Below are 26,199 nucleotides of genomic sequence, written 5' to 3' on the forward strand. Positions count from 1 at the left end.
ATGTAAATGAAATGTAAATGGAATGTTCACAAACATGGATGCTAAGAATTTTAAACATGATGCTTTTTTCACTCTTTTATTTGATACTCTTCAGCTCCAGCACCTCAGCTAAGTCTGATAACGGATGAGCGGTGGTATTTTCACTATTTTAAACAACGAAAGATGTCAAAGTATCTCAAAGTACACCTGTATGTTGCTCTCCTTGGCTTGCCCCAGGTGTTTGCTCAGTAGCTGTGTACACAGGCACACCTCTCTCTCTCTCTCTCTCTCTCTCTCTCTCTCTCTCTCTCTCTCTCTCTCTCACCCTCCCTCCCTCTCTCTCTCACCCTCCCTCCCTCCCTCTCTCTCTCTCTCTCTCTCACCCTCCCCCCCTCTCTCTCTCTCTCTCTCTCTCTCTCTCTCTCTCTCTCTCTCTCTCTCTCTCTCTCTCTCTCTCTCTCTCTCTCTCTCTCTCTCTCTCTCTCCTCCCCTCTGTCACTCCTGTACGTGTCCTCACCAGTCCTCCACTGTTTCATTCGTGTCGACTGCCCAGAGTCCGCGAACACAGCTCAGCAAACACTACACTCGCACAAGGGAGTAAATCATACTCATATACCCCAATACCTTAACAGCAGCAAAGGTAAGAGCCTCCATCTGTCCTTTGTCCTTGTGTTGTTTATCATAAGACCATGTCATTTCTGTCCATTGAAGGAAGGAGTGCTTTTCTTTTCCTTGCCTCTTACATCTAAGCTCCTTCTCTTAGTTTCAAATGGTCTCAGACGTATGTGGTGTGTGTGTGTGTGTGTGTGTGTGTGTGTGCGTGCGTGCGTGTGTGTGCGTGTATAGTGCGTGTGCATGTGCATGTGTGTGTGTGTGTGTGTATAGTGCATGTGCGTGTGCGTGTGTGTGTGTGTGTGTGTGTGTGTGTGCGCATGTGTGTGTGTATAGTGCGTGTGCATGTGCATGTGTGTGTGTGTGTGGGTGTGTGTGGGTGTGTCTGAACAGTGATCTTTATGGTGATTTGAGTCCGATAGGAGCCACCCTTGTTCCCTGACGGGTACAAGATAATGAAAGCCCTTGCAGAAATGTGTTGCATGCAATTCCATTTATCTAGGGTATCAAGATTAGAGATCCGTTTGAGGAAAATAGATTGTATTAAAGCATTGAAGGCAGAGGCATATACAAGCAGTGGAATGCAATATGACCAGTTTGACATGTTTCATACTGTAGGATCAATCAGGAAATTCCCCCAGTGTTCTGAGGGCCTTCAACCAAGTTCTTAGTCACTCACATTATAAATCTGTATCTATAGTACAGTATATAAAACACACGTTCAGATATGAAGGCATCATTTATCCAGATAGAACTATATCAACACAAGAAACAGGCAAAACCCACCATGTACGACTTAAAGGTAGCAATTAGGTGTGTTGGCATAGTGTGTGCAAAGGCTGACAAGGTTCATTGTTATTTTTGACTCATTGCTCAACTCACTAAACTAACACAGACTCAGTGGTCATGGTCATGGAAAGATAAAAAGAAACGCAGAGACTCAACAATCTGGTCAATGAAGTCTGTAAAAAGGGGTTTTAATAACCTTATTTCTACATCTGTTTTTCATCAGCGATCCATAGCAATCTAACCCAACCTCTCTCTCTCTCTCTCCCCCCTCACCCTCATCCCTGATTTTACTGCAGTAGATTTCCAAACAATCCCTGACAAGACATTCCTCTCCTAGCAGCATTCCAGAGCCCGCTTTGTTGAGACATGTCTCTGTACAGCTTTGGGCTTGAGCCCCTGTCCTGCCACGCCTGGAACAAAGACAGAACCCGTAAGTGAAACAGTAAACCAGTCTACCCGCATTTCAAACCCTATTACTTCTCCTTCTAAAGCCAGTGGCTTGGTGATGCCTCCTCATGTTGCAGTCCGAGGATGCATTTTCTCCTTCCTCCGTACTTGATGGCCATTAACGTTGTCTGCAGATCCACAGTTAATCTGATTATCAATAGAAGGAATATAATGGACATCCATACCATATGCATTTGACTGCACTCCAACAGTTACCCTCTTGGCACTTTAGAGAGAGAGATCCCACTGTTCCCTTGCATTACCAGAAATATAGAAACTTCAATGTTCTATGTGAACAGTCATGTTTATTTATTAGTATTTCTGTCATTAAATGTAAATGTAATATGCTACTGTATATCTGCTGTAGACTATGCTGGAGCTTGCTGCTGAACATACAGTCTATTGCCTACACCACTGATGTACTGCTGAATGGGTTGCTAGTAGATCTATGCATCAAATAGACATCTTTAGTGAATGAAAGAGATTATACTTGTGTTGAGATGTCTCCTCCCCACAGAGATTGCCGTGAGTCCCAACAACAGCGTGGTGATCATCTATGAGAAGAAGAGCAAGGAGTGGGTCAAGATCCATGAGTTGACAGAGCACAGTGGACGCATCACAGGTACTGACACAGAGAACCAGGAAGGAATTAGTCATTCACTTTACTTACTCACTTTGAGTCAAGACCATGGATATCATTGTAGCGACACTTACTGAAAAAACATATGAATGGTCACCAGAATTTTGTCAACAAGCAAGAACAACATTTCCAAGCTCCAAAGCTGACATTTTGTACTACAAATGGAGAAGTGAGCTGATGTAGGCACCCACCTGCTCTCACTTCAATTCTCTGTGGCTTTTGGTGAAATTAATTAGTTTGACGTATGACATGATTAGTTACCGTAATAGCACTAAAACACATCAACATGTCAATGAACTAATATCAATACACTGAACCATGATGAATGCTAGACATGTCAACAAACAACAATACATTTTCACTCACAGGTATCGACTGGGCTCCAGAGTCCAACCGTATTGTGACATGCGCCTCGGACAGGAACGCATATGTGTGGACCCTGAAGGACAGTGTGTGGAAGCCCACCCTGGTGCTGGTCAGGATCAACCGGGCCGCCACATGTGTAAAGTGGTCTCCGCTGGAGAACAAGTTTGCCCTGGGCAGTGGGGCTAGACTCATTTCTGTGTGCTACTTTGAGAAGGAGAATGACTGGTGAGAGATAAGAGATCATCAATATATGATGTAAACCTATTTTACATACTGGAATTTTGTTGTATTTTTTGACGGTTTTAGTCTAATATTCTGCTCCAGGGTTAGTGGTGGCGTAGTCACTAGGCCCTAGTGGATAGTGAGCTGGACTGGTGACCAGAAGCTCATGAGCTCAAATTCCACCTGGGAACACCACTACTAGTGTGCCCTTGAGTAAGGCACTTTGCCCTAAGTTACTCCAGGGAGACTGTCCCTATAATCTCTAATTGTGCTTTGGATAAAAGCATCTGCTAAATGGTAAAAATATGAAAGTGGTCTGAAGTTTGAATGAACTAAAATCACAGCTGGTAATTATAACATGAAACACTAGGTGAAGAAAAAGCAGAGTACTTTGGAAATCTCTCATGTAACCGTGACCCTTTGACCCCTGCAGGTGGCTCAGTAAGCACATCAAGAAGTCCATCCGCTCCACGGTGCTGAGTCTGGACTGGCACCCCAACAACATCCTGCTGGCTGCAGGTTCTGCTGACTTCCACTGCAGGTCAGAATGAGAAGGTCTACTACAGAGGACACGTTTGTGTCCAAGGCACTCTCAAGACCCTGTGGGGGTCTCCCTGCACTGTGGAGGCCATCTTGTAGGACCCACATGCAGCATGTCACTATGGGTTTATTCCCCACCTGGCTTGACACCTCTATATATAAACTAAGGGGCGTGTTATTTTAACAGCCTGACATCATTATGTGTTTGGGCAGCAGAATAATTTGGATGTATGGGAGTGTCTGCTATAGGTGGATGTAGGTACAAACCAGGCGAGGCTGGTGGAGGTAAAAATCGAGAAATGTTTGATACTATTCCTCATTCTATCCCATGCATTACAATGAGCCCTGTCTGCCGATTTCTACCTCCACCAGCCTCCACGGGTACAAACTGGTCTGTTACACTTACCAAATCTGGTCCAAATTGCTTTCCCAGGGTTTTCTCTGCCTACATCAAGGACATTGAGGATAAGCCAGGCCCCACGGCCTGGGGGGCGAAGATGCCATTTGGGGAGTTGCTGATGGAGCACAAGGACTGTGGTGGCTGGGTGCATAGTGTCTCCTTCTCCCCCAGCGGAGACCAGCTGACCTGGGTGGCCCACAACAGCAGCATCAGTGTGGCTGACGCCTCACAGGGAAAAGAGTGAGTCCCCAACAAAGGCAAAATGTCCATGTACATGAATATGCATTACACATTGATAAACATTTGGGTGGGTTCTACTATGTCCATAGTTAAAACACAGTCTATCGTAGAGTAGATAACGGGATTCACCTTTGGGAACAGCAATTCTGAGAGGGATTATTTTCTTTCTCAAAGAGTAAATCCCAGTCTTAGGGCATTAGTTGTGTGCTAGTGGTCTTACTGTCTGTGCACCTCAATAGTCGAAAGAGGCTTCCTATCCTCCTTTCATTCATCTGCACTGACAGGTCCCAAATCCCAGGGCCTATGTGAATACTTTGAGAGTGATTTGATAGGTGTGAGTTTAGCAATGGTTATGTAGCTGAGTTACCAAGGAGCAGCTACACCTTCAGGTTAGATCAGTGATTACACAGTAAGTAAGGTCACGAGTTCAAATCACACCTGGGGACACCACCATTAGTGTAAGTAAGGAACTTAGCCCTAAATTACTCCAGGAAGAATTTTCCAATTTTAAATTGTAAAAAATGTCTGTTTACTCTATACAAACATATATTGTACTAACAACTTCCGACCCATCTGTTGATTTCAGGGTGACCCAACTGACTACGGAACGCCTGCCTCTTGTGAGCGTTCTCTATGTGAACCCGACTGAGATTGTTGCCGCGGTGAGAGATACCTGCCTTGTGTTTGCCTGTCATATGGACTGTATCGCTCTCATTCATTCCCTTTTTATCTCTGTCTCTTTGTCTCTGTCTCTCTCTCGCTCACCCGCTCTCTCTCTCTCTCTCTCTCTCTCTCTCTCTCTCTCTCTCTCTCTCTCTCTCTCTCTCTCTCTCGCTCTCTCTCACTGTGTCTGTGCATGAAGCTCTTTAGTACTGCTTATCAGATAAGAATATAGTAAGTGTAGGTTTGCCAGAAGCCAATTAGAGCACACCAGGAGACCGATGCTGTTTGGGACCTACTGTCTGATAGCTACTGCTATAGCAGGTTGAAGGCCTACTGGTAGGTCATAGCCATTTACTGCGGGGTATTTCTCATCCTCCTCCACATTACATGAACTCTCCTGAACCAAAGGATCAATAGCTAAGATCACTTTACCGTCTTTGTCAATTTACTCATGTTTTATAGATCCAGCCATGTCCATTAACAAATTACAACCATTTAAAATGGCTGTCTGGCTATAGGCCTGCATTGCAGTGGCAAGGATTGAGAAGAGGGGTATACTATTAATAACACTGTCAGTGATTTCTGCATGCAGAGCCACCAACCAAATGTAAACAATGGAGCAAGTACATGTTAACAGGAAAATAGCACATGATTTTTGTGACATAATATGTATTGCGTTGTACACAAGGAATGACGTTGTGGATGGAGGGAAGCTCACATCTGCTGATCTTCTCAGCTGTCCGCACTACCCTTTGCAGCACTTTGCGGTTTTGGGTAGTGCAGTTCCTGTACATGCATCCGTCAGGATGCTCTCAGTTGTGCCTCTGAAGAAGGCCCCTAGGATCTTAGGCCCTAAGTCAAACTTTTTCAGCCGCCTGAGATGGAAGAGGCAACGTTATGCTTTTTTCACCACCTGGTTGGTGTGTTCATCCCAGGCGAGGTCTTTGGTGATGTGAACCCTCAGGAACTTGATGCTGCTGACCCTCTCTACAGCAGACCCGTTGATGGTCTTGTGCTGCCTCTTCTTCCTGAAGTCCACCACCAGCTCCTTGGTCTTGTCGTCTCGTTGCCGTCAGTGATCAGGCCAATCACTGTTGTGTCGTCGGCGACCTTGATCATCGTGTTGGAGCTGTGAGTGGCCACGCAGTCATGTACAGGGGTGTACAGGGAGTAGAGGAGGGGGCTTAGTACACAGCCTTGGGGGGCTCCTGTACTGATGGTCAGAGGGGCGGAGGTCTAGAGCCACTTGTTTACGGTTCGACAGGAAGTCCAGAATCCAGTTGCATAAGCTGGGGTCGATGCCTAGGTCCGAGGTCCAAGGTCTGAGCTTGCTGTCGAGTATGGCGGGGACTATGATGTTGAATGCTGAACTGTCTACAAACAGCATCCTCACATAGAAGTTTCTCTTGTCAAGGTGGGTGAGGGCTGAGTGGAGTGCCGTGGCAATGGCGTCGTCTGTCGATCGGTTTTCTCGGTAGGAAAATGTATGAGGGTCTAGGGAGGGTGGCAGCGTTCTGCAGATCAGGACCTTGATGATCTTTTCAAAGCATTTGCTCACTATGGCAGTGAGAGCAACAGGGCGCCAGTCTTTTAGGCATGTTACCTTACCATTTTTCGGTACTGGGATGATGGACGATGACTTGAAGCAGGAGGGCACTATGCCCGTGGAGAGGGAGAGGTTGAATATGGTAGTGAAGACACCAGCCAGCTGTCCTGCGCACACTTTAAGCACCCGGCCTATTTATTACTATGACCTTCACTTGGAGTTTGGCTCCAACTCCAATAGCTGATATATCCTTTTATTTTATTTTATTATTATTATTATTATTATTATTATTTTTATTTTATTTATTGCTAACCATTTTAATGACTTTTATGTGGATAAGATAACCAAGCTCAGGGAGAGTACGCAAGTCTCAAAGAACACAATATCTACGGACATCATTAAGAGCATCATTATGAAAGACAAATGCTGTAAATTTGAATTTGAACAGGTTGAAGTTGGTAAGATTGAAAGTCTCCTCCATGTTCTTCCTGGAAGTAAGTTAGCTGGCACTGACAACATGGATAGCAAATTGTTACAGATGACGGCTAGCATTATAGCTATTCCTGTCTGTCATATCATAAATAGATGTTTACATGAGGGACGATGTCCAAAGATATGGAAAGAGGCCAAGGTTACACCCATACCAAAAGATACCAAATCAGTCTTCAATGAAGGAAACTCCAGACCTATAAGCATCTTGCCTGTATTATGCAAAATCATGGAGAGGTGTGTTTTTGTGCAGATTAAGGATTATTTTCAGGTCAACGGACTGGCAACTGAGTCACAACATGCATATAGAGATGGCTATTCTACGTCCACTGCTCTGATACAGATGACGGATGCCTGGCTCGGAGCCATTGATAACACCATGTTGGTTGGAGCTGTATTTTTGGACTTCAGTGCTGCATTCGATGTGTTAGACCATTCTCTTCTGCTTGAGAAACTTGAATGTTATGGTTTCAACCCTCTGGCTCTGATGTGGATGCGGAGCTATCTGTCCTCCAGGTCACAGCAGGTGTATTGGAATGGCAGTCTGTCCAAGAGCAGGAGTCTGGAGTGTGGGGTTCCACAGGGAAGTTCGCTGGGGCCTCTGCTCTACTCTGTCTTCACCAATGACCTGCCATGGGCCACTCAGCAGGCCAAATTGGTTCAATACGCAGACGATTCCACCTTACATTATGCTGCACAGTCATGCAAGCAGCTAAATGAGGTCCTGAGTAGTGAACTTAACATAGTAAATGACTGGATAGTATCGAACAGACTTGTCCTAAATATCTCTAAGACAAAAAGCATGGTGTTTGGGTCAAGGCTCAGGCTGGCTTGCAACCCAAAGCTCATCTTGGGTTTATGTAACTCAACCGTTGAACAAGCGGATAGTGTGCTAAGCTCCTGGGGGTGACGCTAGATGGTTCTCTAGCTTGGAAGAAGCACATCAATAACACTGTGTCAAAGATGGGTAGAGCTATCGGCATTTCCAGGAAATGTACATCCCTTGTAGATCGTCCTCTTTTACGTCAGATTGTGCAGAGTTTAGTATTGTGTCATCTTGATTATTGCTCTCCAGTCTGGTCTTCGGCTGCCAGAGGTGAGATTAGGAGGCTCCAGGTGGCCCAGAATAGGGCGGCGCGGTTGGTTCTGGGTTGCTCAGTCCGAACTAATGTGAACAGCATGCATGTTGATCTCTCCTGGCTTACAGTGGAGAACAGGCTATCTTTGAACTCACTCGTGCTCTTGAAGACTGTTGAGTTGAGTAAAAATCCATCTTTTTTGTGTAAACAGCTAGTCCACAGAAAAAGTATACAGGACCACAACACAAGAGGTGCCAGAAATGGTCAGCTGGTACTTCCTCGGCCTCTGGTGTGAGTAGCGATATATCCTTTCTAAAGAATCTTGACACTGTCTAATGATCCTTGTTTCATAACAGGGCCATGACTGCTGCCCATACCAGTACTCCTACAAGGGCCTGGGCACTCTGGAGTTTGTGAAGAAGCTGGACATTCCCAAACAGACTTCCAAGGGAAGTATGTCTGCCATGCAGCACTTCCGAAACCTGGACAAGAAAGCCACTGACGATGATAGCAACGAGTTGGGCTGCCTGCACCAGAACAGCATCACGTAAGAACATGTTCTATATCCTACATCCTATACTATATCCTGTAGTGTGTGTGTGTGTGTGTGTGTGTGTGTGTGTGTGTGTGTGTGTGCGTGTGCGTGTGCGTGCGTATGTACATATCTATATCAGTAAAACATATATTCTAGAAAAATGTCCACTGAATGTTAGTACGTCTCTCTTGGCTTTTCTCCTGCAGTCAGCTGCGTGTGGTGTCAGGGGAGAGGGCCAAGGTGGACCAGTTCAGCAGTGTGGGTCTGGATGGAGCGATGGTGCTCTGGGACTTTAAGGTACAGAAGATTAGATTCGATTCGATTCAACCTTTTTGTCATTGTACAACAAAATATATTTTTTTGCTCTTGGCACAGGGTCAGCCATAGTCAGTGCCCTTGGAGCAATTAGGGGTTAAGTGCCCAGCTCACATGCAGCTCTCTGCTGAGGCAGGGATTGAACCAGCGAACTTCTGATTGCTAGCCATTCTCTCTAACCTCTAGGCTACCTGTCTAATAATTGTCTTTATTTCCATCTGCGCAGCACTGAGTCCATGGAGGTTGGAGGAGTCTGGAACAGGAGCCACTGTGCCCTTGGTGTGACCATCACTGTTTCAGTAGATCAAGTCGAAATCAACAGTTCATCAGTTATTTTCACATCACTGCCAATTTACCATAGGCCTATTTGTTTACAGAGAATGTATAGCATTGAAGAGTTCATTTCCAACTGGAAGAGTATGCCTACACTACTGTGCAGCATCACAATCAATATGTTATATTCAATATAATATTATTTGAATCAATAAATCAATACTTTTAAACAAATATGCGTTGTACAAGTTTTCCGTATCATTGTGTTGGTTCATTTCACTTTCAATGCTTTCCTTGTACTTAATTCATACAAAAGTTCCCTTCGGCAAATGAGTCTAGTAACACTGCAGTGCAGAATGCATACAGTTATAATTAATGAGTGTATTAGGGATAATTTGTGAACTGTTAATTAGTTACAAATTACAAAAAATGTTTGTGTTTATGTTGCTACAGTGTATCAAGATGCAAAAGCAGCCGGAAGGCTATGTCTAATTAGCATCCCTAGGCTATGTCCTCGGTCAAAGGGAAAGTAAATATTTGGGTAATATTTGAAAGACAAAGACAGTCTACAACAGTTTGAGCGAACCGCTGTCCTTGGAGACCACCGCCCACTGTTTCTGAGAGCTTGGTTATGAATAACATTTTGCTACATTAGGGGTGGTGCCAAACCACTGGGTTCTCTTTACCATCGGAGCCAATGAAAACAGCCGTATGTATGCTTGATCAATCTGATTCGTGCCGAACGACAACATTGCTTTTCTCTCTCAGCCAATTGGTGCAGGATATCTGAGTGACGCAACACGCTGTCAGCTGTTCTTGTTTTGCTCCGTTTTTTCCCTTCTTTCTCTGGCGTCTCTGATCTCAACTCTCATTTAAAAACATTTATGAACGATTTGAATTCTAAAAGATCTGGAAATACGAGGTGAAAACAGACAGGGTTGAGATTAGATCGTTTACTTCTCAATAAGTTATTCATAATTCATCCCCACTGGATCCTTCGTCGGCCGCTATCTTGCGAAGAGGCGCAGCCGATCCCAGGCCTCCAATCCAGGGCGGAGGAAGGGAAGGAGGTCGCTGGGAGTCGGGATGGAGACCGGAGAGGGAGCTGACGGGCCGGGCGGACCCGGGCCAGGGCTGGGACTTGGCTGCGCCTCTTTCAACCAAGACTCCACGTAAGCAATTTCGCCTCAGTTCCCGATGTCTACCGGATTGATTGTTCATACAAGACTCGACAAATTGAAAGCTCTATATATTTCAAAATAATTGTATAGCAATTTAGAATCTATAACACTTTTCTTGTGTGATGACTTCTGCTCTTTGGAATAATGCAACTGAATTACGCTGTTGCCTACTCCTGCCTAGTTTTTTTATTTATTTGAATGATGGCCTATTCTTTTGCTGTTATGATTAGGCCTAATGGATATAGGCCTACGGTAATTGATGAAAAAGTATCATCATCAACATATTCCGTCAATCAAACGATGATTAATCATAATAGGTTCGCAAGTTCTGAAATAAGTTCATCCGCGACAGAAAAAGAGTGCAATAGAATCAGTTTGAAGCCATTGCAAGTTCTACACTCAATCTACACCCTCTACAATTGTAGAGTAGACCTTTCTGTTTTTTGCCTCTTTCCCTATTTAGATATCTCACTAGGGGATGGATGTTTGGAAATGCCTCTGTTTACAAATCTCCTGTTCTGGGGGATCTCATTGAACACACACGCACACACACACACACACACACACACACACACACACGCACGCACGCACGCACGCACACGCACGCACGCACACACACGCACGCACACACACACACACACACACACACACACACACACACACACACACACACACACACACACACACACACACACACACACACACACACACACACACACACACACACACACACACACACACACACACACACACACACACTAGCTTCTAGAGTTAAGCTGTTAAAGTGACCCACTTGTGACCTGTGTTGTCACTGCATCGTAATTCACTCAGTGTCCCTTGGTGTGTAAGCACAACTTTCCAGGGACGCTTTAGGCCAAGCTCGATTATCTGCATGCACAGAATGTTGCTCAGACACCCTGCTGCTCACCTGATACAGTATGTGACTAGCACATGAGAATTCTCACAACCTGTCTGGAGACTGCACTAGCACACCCAAAGCAGAACAGTTTCATGACCATGGGAATGCAGTCCTATGTTTGGTTGTTTAGCTTGAATATACAATTACTCTGCAAAAAAAAAAACACACACATATAAATCTGTTTATTTTGCCCACACTATATAACATTTCATTCAAGATGTAATGAACAAAATATTACATTGTTGTAAGAAAATAAGAAAAATAACCCATCTTAAATATGGCAGTTCAAAGTCAAAGACAATAAATACTGTGAAGAGAGAGTATACACTGTGGCCCAGTGTGGTCAATGAAGAAGAGCAGTAACATAACAGCATCTCTTCTGGATGCAGGTTAGTACCTGTTTCAGAGCAGGATTGGACATGAAGCCCCATCAAGGAGAATGGTGGCTTTGAAAACCAGGTGTGGGTTAGGAAAAAGTCTTGGACTCAGTCAACTCTTTAACTATTTTAAACACACCGTCCCTAAAGATTACTGTCTTCACTATGTGGGGTTTTGTTTGTCAGCTCAATGATGAAACTGTGTAGACTAAACAACCCCCTGTGTCTTCTCATGTTTGGGTGAAAGAGTTGAACGAGTAGCCTACATTCCCATGAACATGTGCATGCTGGTCCCGTAGGCTGAGACAACTTATTTACATTTTCTTTTAGAAACTCATGGACAATAACTATCAACACTGCCTTTGCATTTTTGGAATATACCCAATATGTCTGTCTTTAGCAGCTCTAAATAGCTTGTTAACAAAGCCTGTTCCTGCATGTGAACATACTGTGAACCTCAGATACATTTTCCGTGGTGATATTACTGTATATATTCTTACACTTCTTACATAGTCATGTGTCTCTTATGTACTACCATTTGGAGCTACAGATGTGTATTAGAGACAGGATGTATGTGTGTGTGTGTGTGTGTGTGTGTGTGTGTGTGTGTGTGTGTGTGTGTGTGTGTGTGTGTGTGTGTGTGTGTGTGTGTGTGTAGCCTTGGGCAGTTGCTTCAGTCTTTTCAGTGGTGTTGCATCAGTTCAGGTCTGATGGTGCAGATATTGTGAGTATGGTAATAACCTCTAGTATTCTCACTGACTTTGGTGTTTGTCATGCGATCTCATAATGACAAAAACCTAATATACAGTATATGCAAACAATATCTGAGCTAAACCACATTTGTATCCCATAGGCAAAATAGATGTAAAATAGAAACCAAAAGTTACTCCCTCCTGCTAAGGAAGGACGGATGTGAGAGGCAGTCATTTCTAGTAGTTTGTCTTCTCAAACTCTGATTTTTGGTTTTTGTGTCTCTCAGGTCATTGGCTGTCGGAACGAAGACTGGTTACAAGCTCTTCTCTGTGACCTCGGTGGACAAACTGGACTGCATCCATGAGAGCGGTTAGTATGGTCCTGTCCTATAACTATTCCAACCCCCTTTCCCTAGACTCTATCCATAGGCCTCTGTTGTCTCCCTCAGCATAGCCCCATTCGAAACCCATCCTACTGTAGTATATCAATACCCTATTCCTTTGGCCCCTTGTTGCTTGTTTTTTTGGTATGGCCCTGTTCCAAACCGATCCACAGATCATATGCCTAGTCCCCTGTATTCTCCCTCAGTATGGCCCCATTCCAATATGATCCCAACACACTGTTCCCAGGCCCTTTTGACTCCTAGGACTGGGAAAGTATGGAGGGAATTCCTCCTGTTCTGGGGGCTAGTTGAACTGGCATCACACCTGATACCTATCTTATGCCAGGGGTTGTGAAGGTGTCCGTCTTGCACGCCAGGCCACTAGGTTAACAGGATCGTTTAAGGGTAATGTTCTTCTGAACAGGCCTAGTTTGATGTAATAGCTCTGTTTTTGTTTACAGTTTGATTTTGAGACATTGCATCCAGTACATGACTCATAGCCTGCCATGCTTTTGCATTTTCTGGCGTTTTTCTCAAGGTAGTTGTGTCAGTTACAGTGGGGAATTGTGGGGAATTGTGGGAACTTCCTCTATCACTTATTTCCTGGTAGTCCACTTCCTTGTGATGAATGGGCACATTCACCAGGCAGCCTGATAAATGATGTTTGGTAGACAACTAGATATAGATTATGTGAGTGGGTTGTAGGATGTTCTCCTGTAATGGCATAGAGTGTGATGTTTACATTTTTGACATTTAGCAGACACCTTTATCCAAAGCGACTTACAACAAATACATTTGTCTAAGTAAGTGAATCATTTATCCATCAGTCATCCCCAAGAGAGGGATGAGGTCCCTGCCTCAGGAGGGAGCTGCATGTGAGCTGGTGACTGGAGGGTTGCTGGCATCATATCTAACTGCTGTTGTGCCCTTGAGCAAGGCACTTAACCCTTAATTGCTACAGGGGCGCTGACTATGGCTGTGCAGAGCAAAAAATACATTTTGTTGTACTCTGTGCTGTGACAAATAAGGTTGACTCTAATCTAAGAAAAATAAATCTATGCTTGGACAAGGGGCCATTGGCAGTCACAATGCTAGAAAAAGGAAGAATTACATTTATTTTTATTATTATTAATTTATTATGTATTATTTAGTTAGTAGAGAAACTGTATAGGGGGGTAGTGAGGATGAAGAAGTCTTTAGGAGGGACAGTTAAGATGTAGCCTGAAGAGATGAGTCTTCAATCTATGGTGGAAGATAGGTAGTGACTGCAGTCCTGACCGTTTGCGTATCAAATGATGGAAGCTGCGGGGGCCTCAGGATTCATACACACTTGCCTCCCAAATTGAGAGCCTCTTGAAATGAACCATATTTAGAATGTCCCATGATTTACCCTATTTTCTTAGAAATACAGTACTATGGGTCACTACTACATAGTATTACTATAGCTTACAGTTAGTCATCCGACTCATTAAAACAAGCTTTTGGTAATAGGTAGTTACCAGCTGTTGAGAATAATTATAAGTTAGTACAAGAAAATAACCCATTGTTACCAGTACATTTCCCAGTAAATACCACCTGGCATAGGACTTATAGAAGAAAGTCCTATGCCAAGAAGAAAGTCCTAATCATTTCATCAAACACTTATGCCTTATGCCATGTTACCCATGCTGATGCCTGAAGACCCATCTCTTCAGGCTACACCTTAACTGTCCGTAACTGTCCCTCCTGAGACATCTACTACCCCCCCTGCGCTGTGTCTCCAGAGACACATACTCCCCCCCCCCCTATACTGTTTCTCCTGAGACATCTACTACCCCACTGTACTGTTTCCTGTGTCAATATACGAATAAAAATAAACCCTTCTTCTAGCAGGACGACTGGCAATGGCCCTTGGCCTGACCATAGAGTGCTTTTACTGTTATGACTAGTGGATAGACGATTCACTTACTTAGTCAAATGTATTGATTGTAAGTCGCTTTGGAATAAGGCGTCTGCTAAATGCCAAAAATGTAAATGCCTGCACGCCTGCTCTTCCCCAGCAGAAACGGCAGACGTGTACATTGTGGAACGTCTGTTCTCCAGCAGTCTGGTGGTAGTGGTGAGCATGGCCATGCCACGGCGCATGAACGTCTACCACTTCAAGAAGGGAACCGAGATCTGCAACTACAGCTACTCCAACAACATCCTCGCTGTCAGACTCAACAGACAGGTAGGTTTAGTTGTTGCTTTATAATTACTTGCAGACAGGAAAACATAGAACTGTTTTTCAAGACGTGAAGGGCATAGAAATGTTGATTGAATGGATTCCTATCACAAAAAGTATTTCATTACAGTTTCTCAAGTTTCATAAGTTGAGTGTTCAACAGGGAGGAGTTCTCAAAAGGACAGGTAACAGTAGATATCCTAGAGACAAACATAGACTGGAAGAGAAAGAGAAAAACAGAGAGTGGTGTTGTCTTTCACTTTTAACGACTGGAGAACAATAGCCATTGAGTCGACGCTAAACTCAACTTGTTGTTGAAGCATTGTCATTGTTGCACAGTAGACACAGAGGAATCAGAAAAAAGTAGAACCAAATGCTCTCAGTGCTGTTTGGGGTCTCCCCCTCATTGCCTTCCCTCCCTTCTTCCAAGAAAGATGTTAGCTTTTGTCACCCTACTAGCCAGAAGATTAATCCTGACAATTGGAAATCGATTGTATCTCCCTCTCGTACCCACTGGATAAGAGACATCCTTTATTTTCTTAGATTGGAAAAAGTCGGACTTTCTTTAAGTGGCTCCTCCAATAAATCTGGGAAATTATGGGATCCATTCTTCCAATTCATTCAGAGGATACATTTCCAACTCATTCCTGATTGAGGTATCTCTTGTGGTTTGGAGGGTTAGCAATATTGTGCTTGTTGTGGTGTAGGTGTTACTATGCTGCTATTCTGACTTTTAGTATCCATTACTGACACTGTTATAGATTACCTGACTGATGTTTTTTGGTTTTCTGTTTTTATTAATGTCTGTTTATGGTTGTTATTTTAGTTTTGTCAGCTGTTTTGGTGTTTAGTATTATGTCATGGGAGGATGTTGTTTGTAGACTACAGCTCAGCTTTCAAAACCATAGTCCCCTCCAGACTCGTCAGCAAGCTCAGGGACCTAGGCATCGACCCCAGCCTATGCAACTGGATCCTGGACTTCAAGTCGGACCGTAAAAACAAGTGGTGAAGATGGGCTCTAAGACCTCCGCCACTCTGACCATCAGCACAGGAACAAGGCAGTTCCCATGACCGGGTGGCCACTCACAGCTTCTGTAGGCGACGAGACGGCCTACAGAAGCGAGGTCGACTGCCTGGCTCATTACAGCCAGGTCAATAACCTTGCTCTCAATGCCGACAAGACCAAGGAGCTGGTAGTGGACTTCAGGAAGAACAGGCAGGCAAAAGACCCCATCACCATCAACGGGTCTGCTGTGGAGAAGGTCAACAGCATCAAGTTCCTGGGGGTTCACATCACCAACGACCTGGGATGAACACACCAACCAGGTGGTGAAGAAAGCACAACGTCGCCTCTTCCATCTCAGGCGTCTGAAAAAGTTTGGCTTACGGCATAAGATCCTAGGGGCCTTCTTTAGAGGCACAACCGAGAGCATCATAATGGGATGCATCAGTGCCTGGAACGGGAACTGCACTGCCCAAAACCGCAAAGCACTGCAAAGGGTAATGTGGACAGCTGAGAAGATCAGCGGGTGTGAGCTTCCCTCCATCCACAACACCTACAAGGACTGGTGTGTCAGAAAGGCCCTCAGCATTATTAGGGACCCCAGCAACCCCAATCAGAAACTGTTCGAGCTACTGCCGTCTAGGAAACAGTACTGAAGCCTCGGGGCTAAAACCCAGAGGCTGACAAACAGCTATTTCCTTTAGCAATCAGGCTCCCTCTTATTACAATGTAGGGTTACTTTTTTTACTTACTTATGTTGCTTATTATTATTGTGTTATTATTGTGTTTGTTATTATTGTGTCAGATTTTGAATCTGAATGCTGCAATGTCATTGTTGAGGAACCAAAGCCAAATAATCTTACTCTTGTGGACAGTAAGATGTAATAAAAGCGATTCTGATTCTGATTCTGGTGTGCTGTGCCGTTTGCAGCATACATACATGTTTAACACTTGAATCTTTATAAGGACATGCTAACCATCCAGAAGTGTCTAGAGTTACTGGTAGGGACTCTACGGCATAGCGACTTCTCTACTGCAGCTGAAGCCAATGGATGTTACCAACCTGTGCTAACTCTCACACTTCTCTGTCTGTTTCTGTTGTAGAGGCTGGTGGTGTGTCTGGAGGAGTCGATCTACATCCATAACATCAAAGACATGAAGCTGCTCAAGACCCTGCTCAACACACCGTCCAACCCCTCAGGTACACATAAACAACATCATTTGACTATTTATCTACATCAGCAGATGTTGGTGGAGGTAGAAATCGGTGGACAGGCTCATTGTAATGCATAGATAGTGGTTTTATTAATATAATTAACTCTTTGACTGCCAGCCATGTTCAGAGCGGAGAGCTCCACACTGCCAGACTTTTGGGGCATTTTCGCTGAACTTTGAAGACCCACCAAATATTGACTTTTTGGACTACATAAACATTGAACATATCTACCAAAACTTTAGACTCTCTTCTTTCATCAGAAAAAGAAAGTTTGTTTCTAGCCTCTTTGAGTGTTTAGAAATCGGCCGTAGAACATAGGGTGGTTTCAGCAAAAACACCTGATTTTGACCAATAAACAGAGAAAACGAGCTTTTTCTGCAGAACTTTTTTTTTTTTTTTTTTCTGCACTTTTTCTGTATCATCCGACTCTGAACTGTTTGAAGAGTCGCGCGATGGCCGCGATGCTCCGCAATGCTCCGCGCCGCAATTGGCACATACCCTGATCCGTTTCGCCATTACTACAACCCACAGCAAGCCACTTCCTTCTCCAGGCTTTTATCGAACTACTGCCCCCATCTGGGACCGAAATACATTACACCCAAGTCTGAAATTCACTCGCTAGGTGTAGAACATGTCAATAACGCGATCCCCGCGGATTTTTTTTTCTTCTTTTCTATAAGACGCCAATTGGCGTCTTTGGCAGTCAACGTTACTATTCTATAAGACGCCAATTGGCGTCTTTGGCAGTCAATGAGTTAAGGGGGTGCTTATTAAGTTGTATGTATTTGAAATGACACAGTTCTCTTCAAAATGTCACCCCCTTTGGGCCACAGAGCTCGGCACCGGTTCAGCCTGATTACCCTGTGTGTGGTTCTAGACCCTCTCTCATGCCCTGTGTGCCCCACCTTCTGCCCAGGTCTCTGTGCCCTCTCCATCAACCATTCCAACTCCTACCTTGCCTATCCTGGCAGTGCCACCATCGGAGAGATCATAGTGTACGATGCCAATAACCTGGTGAGGCCACACTGCATTGCTCCACAGTACATTGCTATACCACCAATCTGTTCAGTAACATTTACATTTAAAATTGTTTATGTTTAGCAGACGCTTTTATCCAAAGCGACTTACAAGTACAATAACAACATGGCTTGTGTCACTATATCATGATACTGCACTATACTAAAGTACTGTATACTTCACTACACCACACAATATCATAGAAGATGTACTAAATCTCCCTCCTTCCCTCTTTCTCTCTCCCTCAGAGCACAATGACCATGATCCCGGCCCACGATAGTCCCCTGGCAGCTCTCACCTTCAACGCTTCGGGTACCAAGCTGGCCAGTGCCTCTGAGAGGGTGTGTAGAACTAGGAGGCCTGGGGGACTGCTTTGACTGCTAGCCTACATGTTGAGTCTAGGCCCTGGATGTGTACCAAAAATATTTACAGGGCAACAACAAAAACGCTAGCGAATATGAGCCCTGACTGTCATTTTATCCCTCTGTTTATCCCCTGCCTCCCCCCCCCCCCCCTTTCTCCCTCCCTCCACATCTCACTCTTTATTCCTTTCCCTCTCTCTTATTCCCTCCCTTATTCTGTCTCTCCCTCCCTCTTTCTCACCATCCTCTCCAGGGTACTGTCATCCGAGTGTTCTCCATCCCCGAGGGTCTACGTCTGTTTGAGTTTCGCAGAGGGATGAAAAGGTCAGAGTTCATACACATTATTCACACACACTTCCCAACAGAACATACAGTAAAGTTCACCATATGAGCAGTGCTAAGTGCATATTTGGTCTCAAACACTCATCTGCATGTGGACTAGAACAGCGGTCCCCAACCTTTTTTGTGCCACGGACCGGTTTCATGTAAGACAATATTTTCACAGAACGGCATTCAATGTGTGGGGGATAAATATGCCCAAATAAAATGATACGACTGGCATAAAAACAAATATAAAGTGCATAAAAAATACAACTCACCATTACGCTGAATTAGTGCAAGCCCTGAGCTTGTATCTTTGCAACGAGCTGAGAAGCGAGAAGTTCACTGCAAATGTTCTTAACGGCAGGCAGGATCAACTCTTTACCAATAGTGAATGGCTTCTTAGCCGTGGCAATGTGGTTAGCCACTAAGAATGATGCTCTCAGTGCACTCACATGTTGATGTGGTGTGCCATCAGTAATTGCTTCTGTCCTTCTTGTTTCTTAAAAAAAAAAAACTCCAAAGGCTTGTCTTTTAATGCAGGATACATTGTCTACATGTGCTGAAGCAGGTTTGAAGGCTTCATTGCCTCATTTGCTAGCCTGTCGACACATATTATGCAGAGCGGGCTGGGTGCGTGAGAATCACCTGTAACGATAAACTCGTATTTTAAGTAGGACTCCTGATATTATCTTTTAAATGCAGCTTTCTTTTTCTTGGCAGTCGTAGGCTCTTCTTCTTCTGTCTCCTCATTGGGCCTTTTCCCCGTTCCAAAGAAGCTCTCCAAAGACGTACATTTTTTACTCATTTTTTTGCTAATTTTAATTTTTGGTATAACGCATCACATGACTGAGACGAGCGTCTTGACATGTGTTTTTCAAAATAAAACATCTAAAACACAAACATTTAAAAAATAATCTTTAGTAAAAAATGTATTCATTCTTTCTGTGCGGCACGGTACCAAATGACCCACGGACCGGTACCAGTCTGCTCCCCGGTGGTTGGAGACCGCTGGACTAGAAGACATATTCAATGAAGAAACTTTATTAGTATTTTTTAATCCAGGCACAGTTCAATGGGTCTGTGCAACCAACCCAAAAGTAAGACACACAGGCATGCGTGTACATAGCCTGGAATGTAGACTTTATGACATACCAAAGACAGATTTATGAGCCTTTAATGAGAGATGTCAGCTAAATCTGGTTACCGTGATTATGGGAGTCATTCATTTATGGGTGACGAGTAAATGCTAAGATGTTATGAAAAAAAAACATTAGAACAGATTTAGAGACTAACCTTCTTTGTGTGTGTGTGTGTGTGTGTGTGTGTGTGACTACAGGTATGTCAACATAAGCTCCCTGTCCTTCAGCCCTGATGCTCAGTTCCTCTGTGCTTCCAGCAATACGGAGACTGTGCACATCTTTAAACTTGAGCAACATGGACCAAGGTACACACACACACACACACACACACAGACACACACAGCACATTTTTTAACTAGAGCAATACAGACTAAGATGTACACACCCCCTCTAACCTTATCTCTCTGTAGTGGGGAGGAGGAGGTCCCGACCTGGTCTGCATATGTGGGTAAGATGTTCTCAGCGGCAAGCAGCTACCTCCCTGCCCAGGTGTCAGGCATGATGAGTCAGGACCGCGCCTTTGCCACTGTGCGTCTCCTAGTATCTGGACAGAGAAACGTCTGTGCCCTCGCCACGTGAGTGCGTGTGTGCGTGTGTGCGTGTGTGTGTGTGTGTGTGTGTATTTGGCCTCATTCGTCCTTGTCCAAACCATCCAGGACAGGTTCAAAGGAAGCAAACTCAATCTTCGCTTTGTGGAAAGGTGTATTAAAGGTGTATGTGTGTGTATGTTTTCTCTGTCAGGATTCAGAAGCTTCCGAGGCTGCTGGTGGCCTCGTCTGATGGGCAGCTCTTCATCTACAATGTGGACCCGCAGGACGGGGGGGAGTGTGTGCTGGCTCAGAAACACAGGTGAGAGACATGCTCGGATTGATGAAAACATTATTGGGTGGTAACCTTGCTTTTGCTTATCCAATCATGAAAGTGATGGTGAAAGCGAGAAAAGGTAGGGTCCTATTTGATTCAAATAGGTCCTCCGCCTCTCCCCCACCCCCCCAATTCTCTCTCTCTCAGGCTGTTTGGAGTTGATGAGGACGGAGAGGAGGGGGCAGAGTTTGAGGGGTCAGAGGTCACAGTCCCTGTCCAGGCCTGTCCTTCATATGCTGCAACTGTAGCAATACCAACCACCGGGCCAGTAACTGCTACACTCACAGGTACAGATGTATACATGTGTGCATGCAAGTATTGTATGATTATGTTTAGAAAGCAATTAAAAACAATGTGACTGACTACAGGACCGGAAAACTGCGTACTGTGCACTCATCCAAACTGCACGTCAGGAGTGACTGTGTGTAAATGTGAGAGAGTAGTGTTGCTAGAAGTGTGTGTGTGTGTGTGTGTGTGTGTGTGTGTGAGAGAGAGACCGTATGTAGTATATCTGTACTGGCCGACGATCGTAAATATTAAACGTGTTCAATATTTATGATCAAAAGTCCTCTAGTGTGTGGGTAGAACTGACAACTCCCGACTCCGTGGATTGTGAAGTGGAATGGAATGTAGCCTATCAAGAAGCTTGCGTCTTCATCTTTTCGTTCTAAGGCACTTTATTTGCCCTGTTGCACATGGCTGCCTCGTACAGGTCAGTTAGGGTATTACTACCCTGATGACGCGAGATTTCTGGCTAGGGAGACTAGAGTGTAGACTGTCGTAGGACAGATCTTTATGTATGTGGTGTGCTTTATTGGGAATATCGGAGCACACCACACACTAGGGGTGCAACGGTTCTCGGTTTTTTTTACGGACGGTACGGTTTGCGTTCCACGGCTCAATTCACTAGTGAACCGTGACGGTTTTCGGTTTTCGTTTTTTTTTTTTTTTTTTTTTTTTTTTTAACCTTTATTTTACCAGGAAGTCACATTGAGATTAAAACCTCTTTTACAAGAGAGACCTGGCCAAGACAGGGTCAAAATAGTAGCTTAAAAAAACTGTTCAGATAACAAGACAGGACATAAGACAGTGGCAACAATACAATAGACAAACAATGGTAGGGGTGATTAAAACATTGAGAAGTCTAACCAAAGCAGGTACAGCGAGCGGTGACCACATCCTTTAATCTACGCTTGAAGATACTTATGGAAATAAGGGCCTCTAATTTAAAAGTAGTCTGTAGGTCATTCCAAGACCAAGGGCCATAATAAGACAAGCTTGCCCTTCCAACATTGTTCATGATAAGTGGCACCTTGTATTGTAGCCATCTACGAGACCTGAGACCCGAGCCACTCGGTATAGGGATGAACTTCAGGCCCAGATAATTCGGTAAGAAGCCAGAGATGATTTTAAACACAAGAGTGTACCAGTGTTGGAGCCTTCTGACAGAAAGAGATGGCCATCCAACCAGACTATACAGTGTACAGTGATGGGTCCTGAAGGCACTATTGGTGATGTATCTTAGAACCGAATGATACAGGGGGTCTAGCTTGGATAAAGTGGACAGAGAAGCAAACCTATATACTGTATCACCATAATCCAATTGTGAAAGGAAAAGGGCGGAGACAAGACGTTTTCTGGAAGCCAAGGAAAAGCAAGATTTAAATCTATACAGGAAGCCCACTGTACGCTTAAGCTTTATGGCGAGAAGATCAATTTGGCCGCGTTCGTAAATTAGCTCTGAGAGCGCCGGAGCGTCCACGTGAATGCCTCGAACGCGGCCTTTGGTCAGAGGTCGAGTTGGTCTGGAACGTTTGTTTCTGAACCGAACCGTACCGAAAACCGTGACCCAAAATACCGAACCGTACCGAACCGTGGGCCAACTGAACCGTTGCACCCCTACCACACACAATACGATCAAAACTGTTCAATCCATGATTTTTTATCTTCACGTGTGGGGTCTCTCTCTCTCTCAGTTAAGATTTTGAAAATCGTTATGTGTGTACCAGGCTTAACAATGACCCCCCCTTCCTCCCAGGTTACTCTGAGGACGGCGGGGCCAAAAAAGGCGAGCTGATCCCGGAACACGAGTTTGCTGCTGGGCCTGTCTGTCTGGACGACGAGAATGAGTTTCCTCCTGTGAGCATCCAGAAGCGCTAACCCTGATAGTTAGCTAGCCTGGGTGTCAGTCTCTGCTTCAGCCAATTTATTTGCCTGACAAGGCAACAATGTATAGGATACATTATGTATATACATTATAGGATGCAGAAAAAAAGTCAGATACCAGGGCTACCGGCTAGCCAGGTCCCATAGAGAAATGCTACCCAGCTAGCCAGAGCCATTGATGAGAGTTTGGTCACTGGAGTGTTGGCTTAAATGGAGGCCAACTGGTCCAGTAATTGTGTTCATTGGCAGTTCCATTCAGCTCCCAGTGCACTATACTTCTTGAAGAATCTTAACTTAAATTACATCCCTGTCTAATCTTCATCACATTCCATGTTTCAATGAATAACATGCTCTTAAACGACATCACATACTTCCATGGAAGCCATGTTAGAGCCTCCTGAGATTAATTGACCAAATTAGAATCCACATTTTCTTCATGAGTGAATATGGAATTCTCAACAATGGCGTTCTCAAGTTGGCCAAACTCTTACTATGTGTGGCTCTGCTGCTAGCTAGGTCCCATATAAAAACACTAACACACTTTTGTGCTAGACTACTCCCTTTCCTAACTCCTACCCCACATAGCAGTGGCCTAGCCAGAAAGACCTCCCCAGTAACTCCTACACAACAGTAGGTTTATAGAAAGGTCATGGGTTTAAATGCTGATGTCGCAAGGTGTTTCACTCAGTGAATACCGATATTACTTTTCATTCCTCTGGAATAGATATTTCATTGGTTTTTACAATTTTATAAATGAATTGACTTTTTAGTAAAAAGTGTGAAATCTGGCCAAAGTGTCAGAGGGCATTGTTATATTATAGCTATGGTAAAACATGAATTCAGTATATGTTTCACCGTAGTGAAAGGATGTTGAAAGAGTGTTTAGATGTATTATATACGACATTTTTTTGTTCTTAAGTTGCGGCCTTAGCTAGGTACTACACAGCCTACTTACAAACAATTTGGTATGAATTTATTGCATATTATACAAAGATTGCTGTGTGCCTAGCTCAGGCCGACCATTGTGCGCACACAGTTTGATGCATGTATTGCTGCATGTGGCCAGTTCAGTTCATACAATACTTACACTTACTCCCACAACCTCCAATTGAGCGCCCGTGCTCAGTGCGACCAGGTAGAAGTTGCTCCTAAGCCCGGATTAGCTTGTTTCTACCCTAGGTCCGCTATGCAGACCTTTGATCAGTACTTAAGGACCACTTCATTCTACTTTGCTCTATAATGGCCTACATGTTGGCATTAACAGTGTGTCCTATTTGAATGAGTCACTGACAGCAGTTCACACTCATTCTCTGTGGAGGGCGTTGTGGCCATTGTATTAAATAGGTGAAAGTATTTTTACCTGAAAACGTTATTACTTGTAAATGTCTTTTAACCTTATCGCGTTGTCTGGTCCAACAAAAACATTATCTCAGAGTTGTATCTTGAGAAATGGCAAATTTGGGAAAGGATAGAGGAATGGATAGTGTTTTCCTTGATAATGGGAAATGTGGGCATATGTCTGTTGTGTTGTCGTGATCTATCTATAACACACTCCCGGGACCATTTTAATTGCTAAAGGTCTGTTTTGGTGTTTTGGTAGATAAATTGGTGCCGTGACGGAACTCGAGGTGGCCAGGGGAGGCGTCCGTGAGAGGGTAGAAGGACAGGTGGACAGACAGGTGTGGCGCAACAGGTGACAGCTACACCTGTTAGAACACACCTGGTGGATGCATGAGCCAGGACAAAAAAAATACAGAAACTCATTTCAGGGTGCTAAGTTATTTGTTCATTTAGAGAAAAATAATAATAATAATAATGTTGATCTTCAAAAAAATGTTAAATTGAATTGTCGCTTCCTAATTTCAAAGAGACCAGAGTTGGGTCTTTCTTCCCCAATGACTGTATGACGGGTGTGTTATATGAGTGTATGAGGTGCATGCCTGAACGGACATATAACCACATTTTATCATAACTACATTACTTGACAAATATTTTATTGATTAAGTTGTATCATGGTAGCATTATCATAACTTTTATTATGTTTATTATATGGTATTTAACCATAAAGATAAGAAATTGAACTGTTTTATTATGTATTTTTTCCAATTCTGTGTTTTGCTGTAATGATACTTATTCAATGTTTACATGTACGCCTCCTGGATACGTTTCAGCAGGTAGTTTTGTATGTATGTGCCTATAATATCATTTGTAAAAGTGCAAAGTATTTTGCAGATTGCACAAGACCAAAAAAACAAACAAAGGAATAAACCAGTAGATTTCAGTAGGATTGAAATTATGCAAAGCATATGATTTGCCTTCTGTGTTTTGTCATTATCTGAGATGGATGATGGTTGGACCAGGAGATATAGATGTACACATATTTATATCTACAGTGGAGACAGTCAAGAGGTGAGTCTCACTATGGAAAACTAAAAAGAAAATACTTTGTATTTGTCTGCACTGCACAGCCCCACCGTAAATGAGCCAGCAGGGATGTTTGTCATGTTGTCTACAGTAAACTATTAAGATGATAACATGACCAGCTACAACTCATGAAAGCCCTGTGTAAATTAAACACCAGCCCAGAGGTGTTGTATGAGCTAGTGCTTTGGTGGAGGATTTGTATAGATTGCTGGGAGAAGATGGTTGCATGATCATGCCAACTACTGATCATCACTCGTCATTGCCACACCAGAGAAAATTAAGACACTTTAATAAACAGATATTATCAGCTCTAACTTTACTTTCTGGATCTCTGGCAAGTAAAACATCTAGATTCCTGAAAAAAACATTATAACAAAAATAACATTTTAGAGAAGGTATATTTATGACTAACTCCCCTGAGATTTCAGACCAAACTCTCTAAATGCTTGTTCACTCAAATTCCAAAATCTACTATTTGGTTCCTTACCCTGAAAGGCATTTTTAAACAAAAAACAATGCAGGTCAATGGTACCTAAATTAGGATGTTTGAAATGTCATGCCTGAATCATCTCAAAGTCATTTAAATCCAGTCATTGAGTGTTTTCATAGAATTCGGGATGACTTGGGCATGACATTTAAAATTTCAGAGCATTGAGACATCATTGTCTTCAATAATACTTCAAGTTGTGAGCATGTGTGTTAGTATATCAAAGAATAGTTTATCTTAGTTTCCAGATCGACTTCAGAATCATCATAATAATAATAATAATAATAACAACTTAAATGTATATAGC

At 43.7% G+C, this 26,199-nt stretch overlaps 2 protein-coding genes across 3 annotated transcripts; both read left to right on the forward strand.

The window, feature by feature from the left end:
• The first annotated feature begins 479 nt into the window (after positions 1-479).
• LOC308151154 (actin-related protein 2/3 complex subunit 1A-A) lies at positions 480-9,363 on the forward strand. Of its 2 annotated transcripts, none has more exons than XM_080523977.1 (10): positions 480-619; positions 1,680-1,810; positions 2,345-2,449; positions 2,836-3,058; positions 3,489-3,596; positions 4,029-4,235; positions 4,822-4,897; positions 8,369-8,559; positions 8,754-8,844; positions 9,089-9,363. In XM_080523977.1, the coding sequence occupies exons 2-10, from the start codon at positions 1,747-1,749 to the stop codon at positions 9,092-9,094; spliced, it is 1,071 nt and encodes a 356-aa protein (XP_080380103.1). In that variant the 5' UTR covers positions 480-619; positions 1,680-1,746; the 3' UTR covers positions 9,095-9,363. The 2 variants fall into 2 exon arrangements, with proteins under 2 accessions (XP_080380103.1, XP_080380102.1); XM_080523976.1 differs by having other exon boundaries at positions 499-619; positions 1,677-1,810.
• Positions 9,364-10,191: 828 nt separating this feature from the next.
• Positions 10,192-25,219, forward strand: wipi1 (WD repeat domain, phosphoinositide interacting 1). The gene is made up of 13 exons (XM_080523961.1): positions 10,192-10,307; positions 12,592-12,674; positions 14,730-14,896; positions 16,998-17,094; positions 18,026-18,123; positions 18,375-18,467; positions 18,742-18,812; positions 20,149-20,256; positions 20,362-20,526; positions 20,693-20,800; positions 20,963-21,102; positions 22,854-22,954; positions 24,582-25,219. The coding sequence occupies exons 1-13, from the start codon at positions 10,222-10,224 to the stop codon at positions 24,630-24,632; spliced, it is 1,368 nt and encodes a 455-aa protein (XP_080380087.1). The 5' UTR covers positions 10,192-10,221; the 3' UTR covers positions 24,633-25,219.
• Positions 25,220-26,199: the final 980 nt, after the last annotated feature.

The sequence above is a fragment of the Nansenia antarctica genome (assembly GCF_963989245.1).
Source record: "Nansenia antarctica genome assembly, chromosome: 2".
Classification (NCBI taxonomy): Eukaryota; Metazoa; Chordata; class Actinopteri; order Argentiniformes; family Microstomatidae; genus Nansenia; species Nansenia antarctica.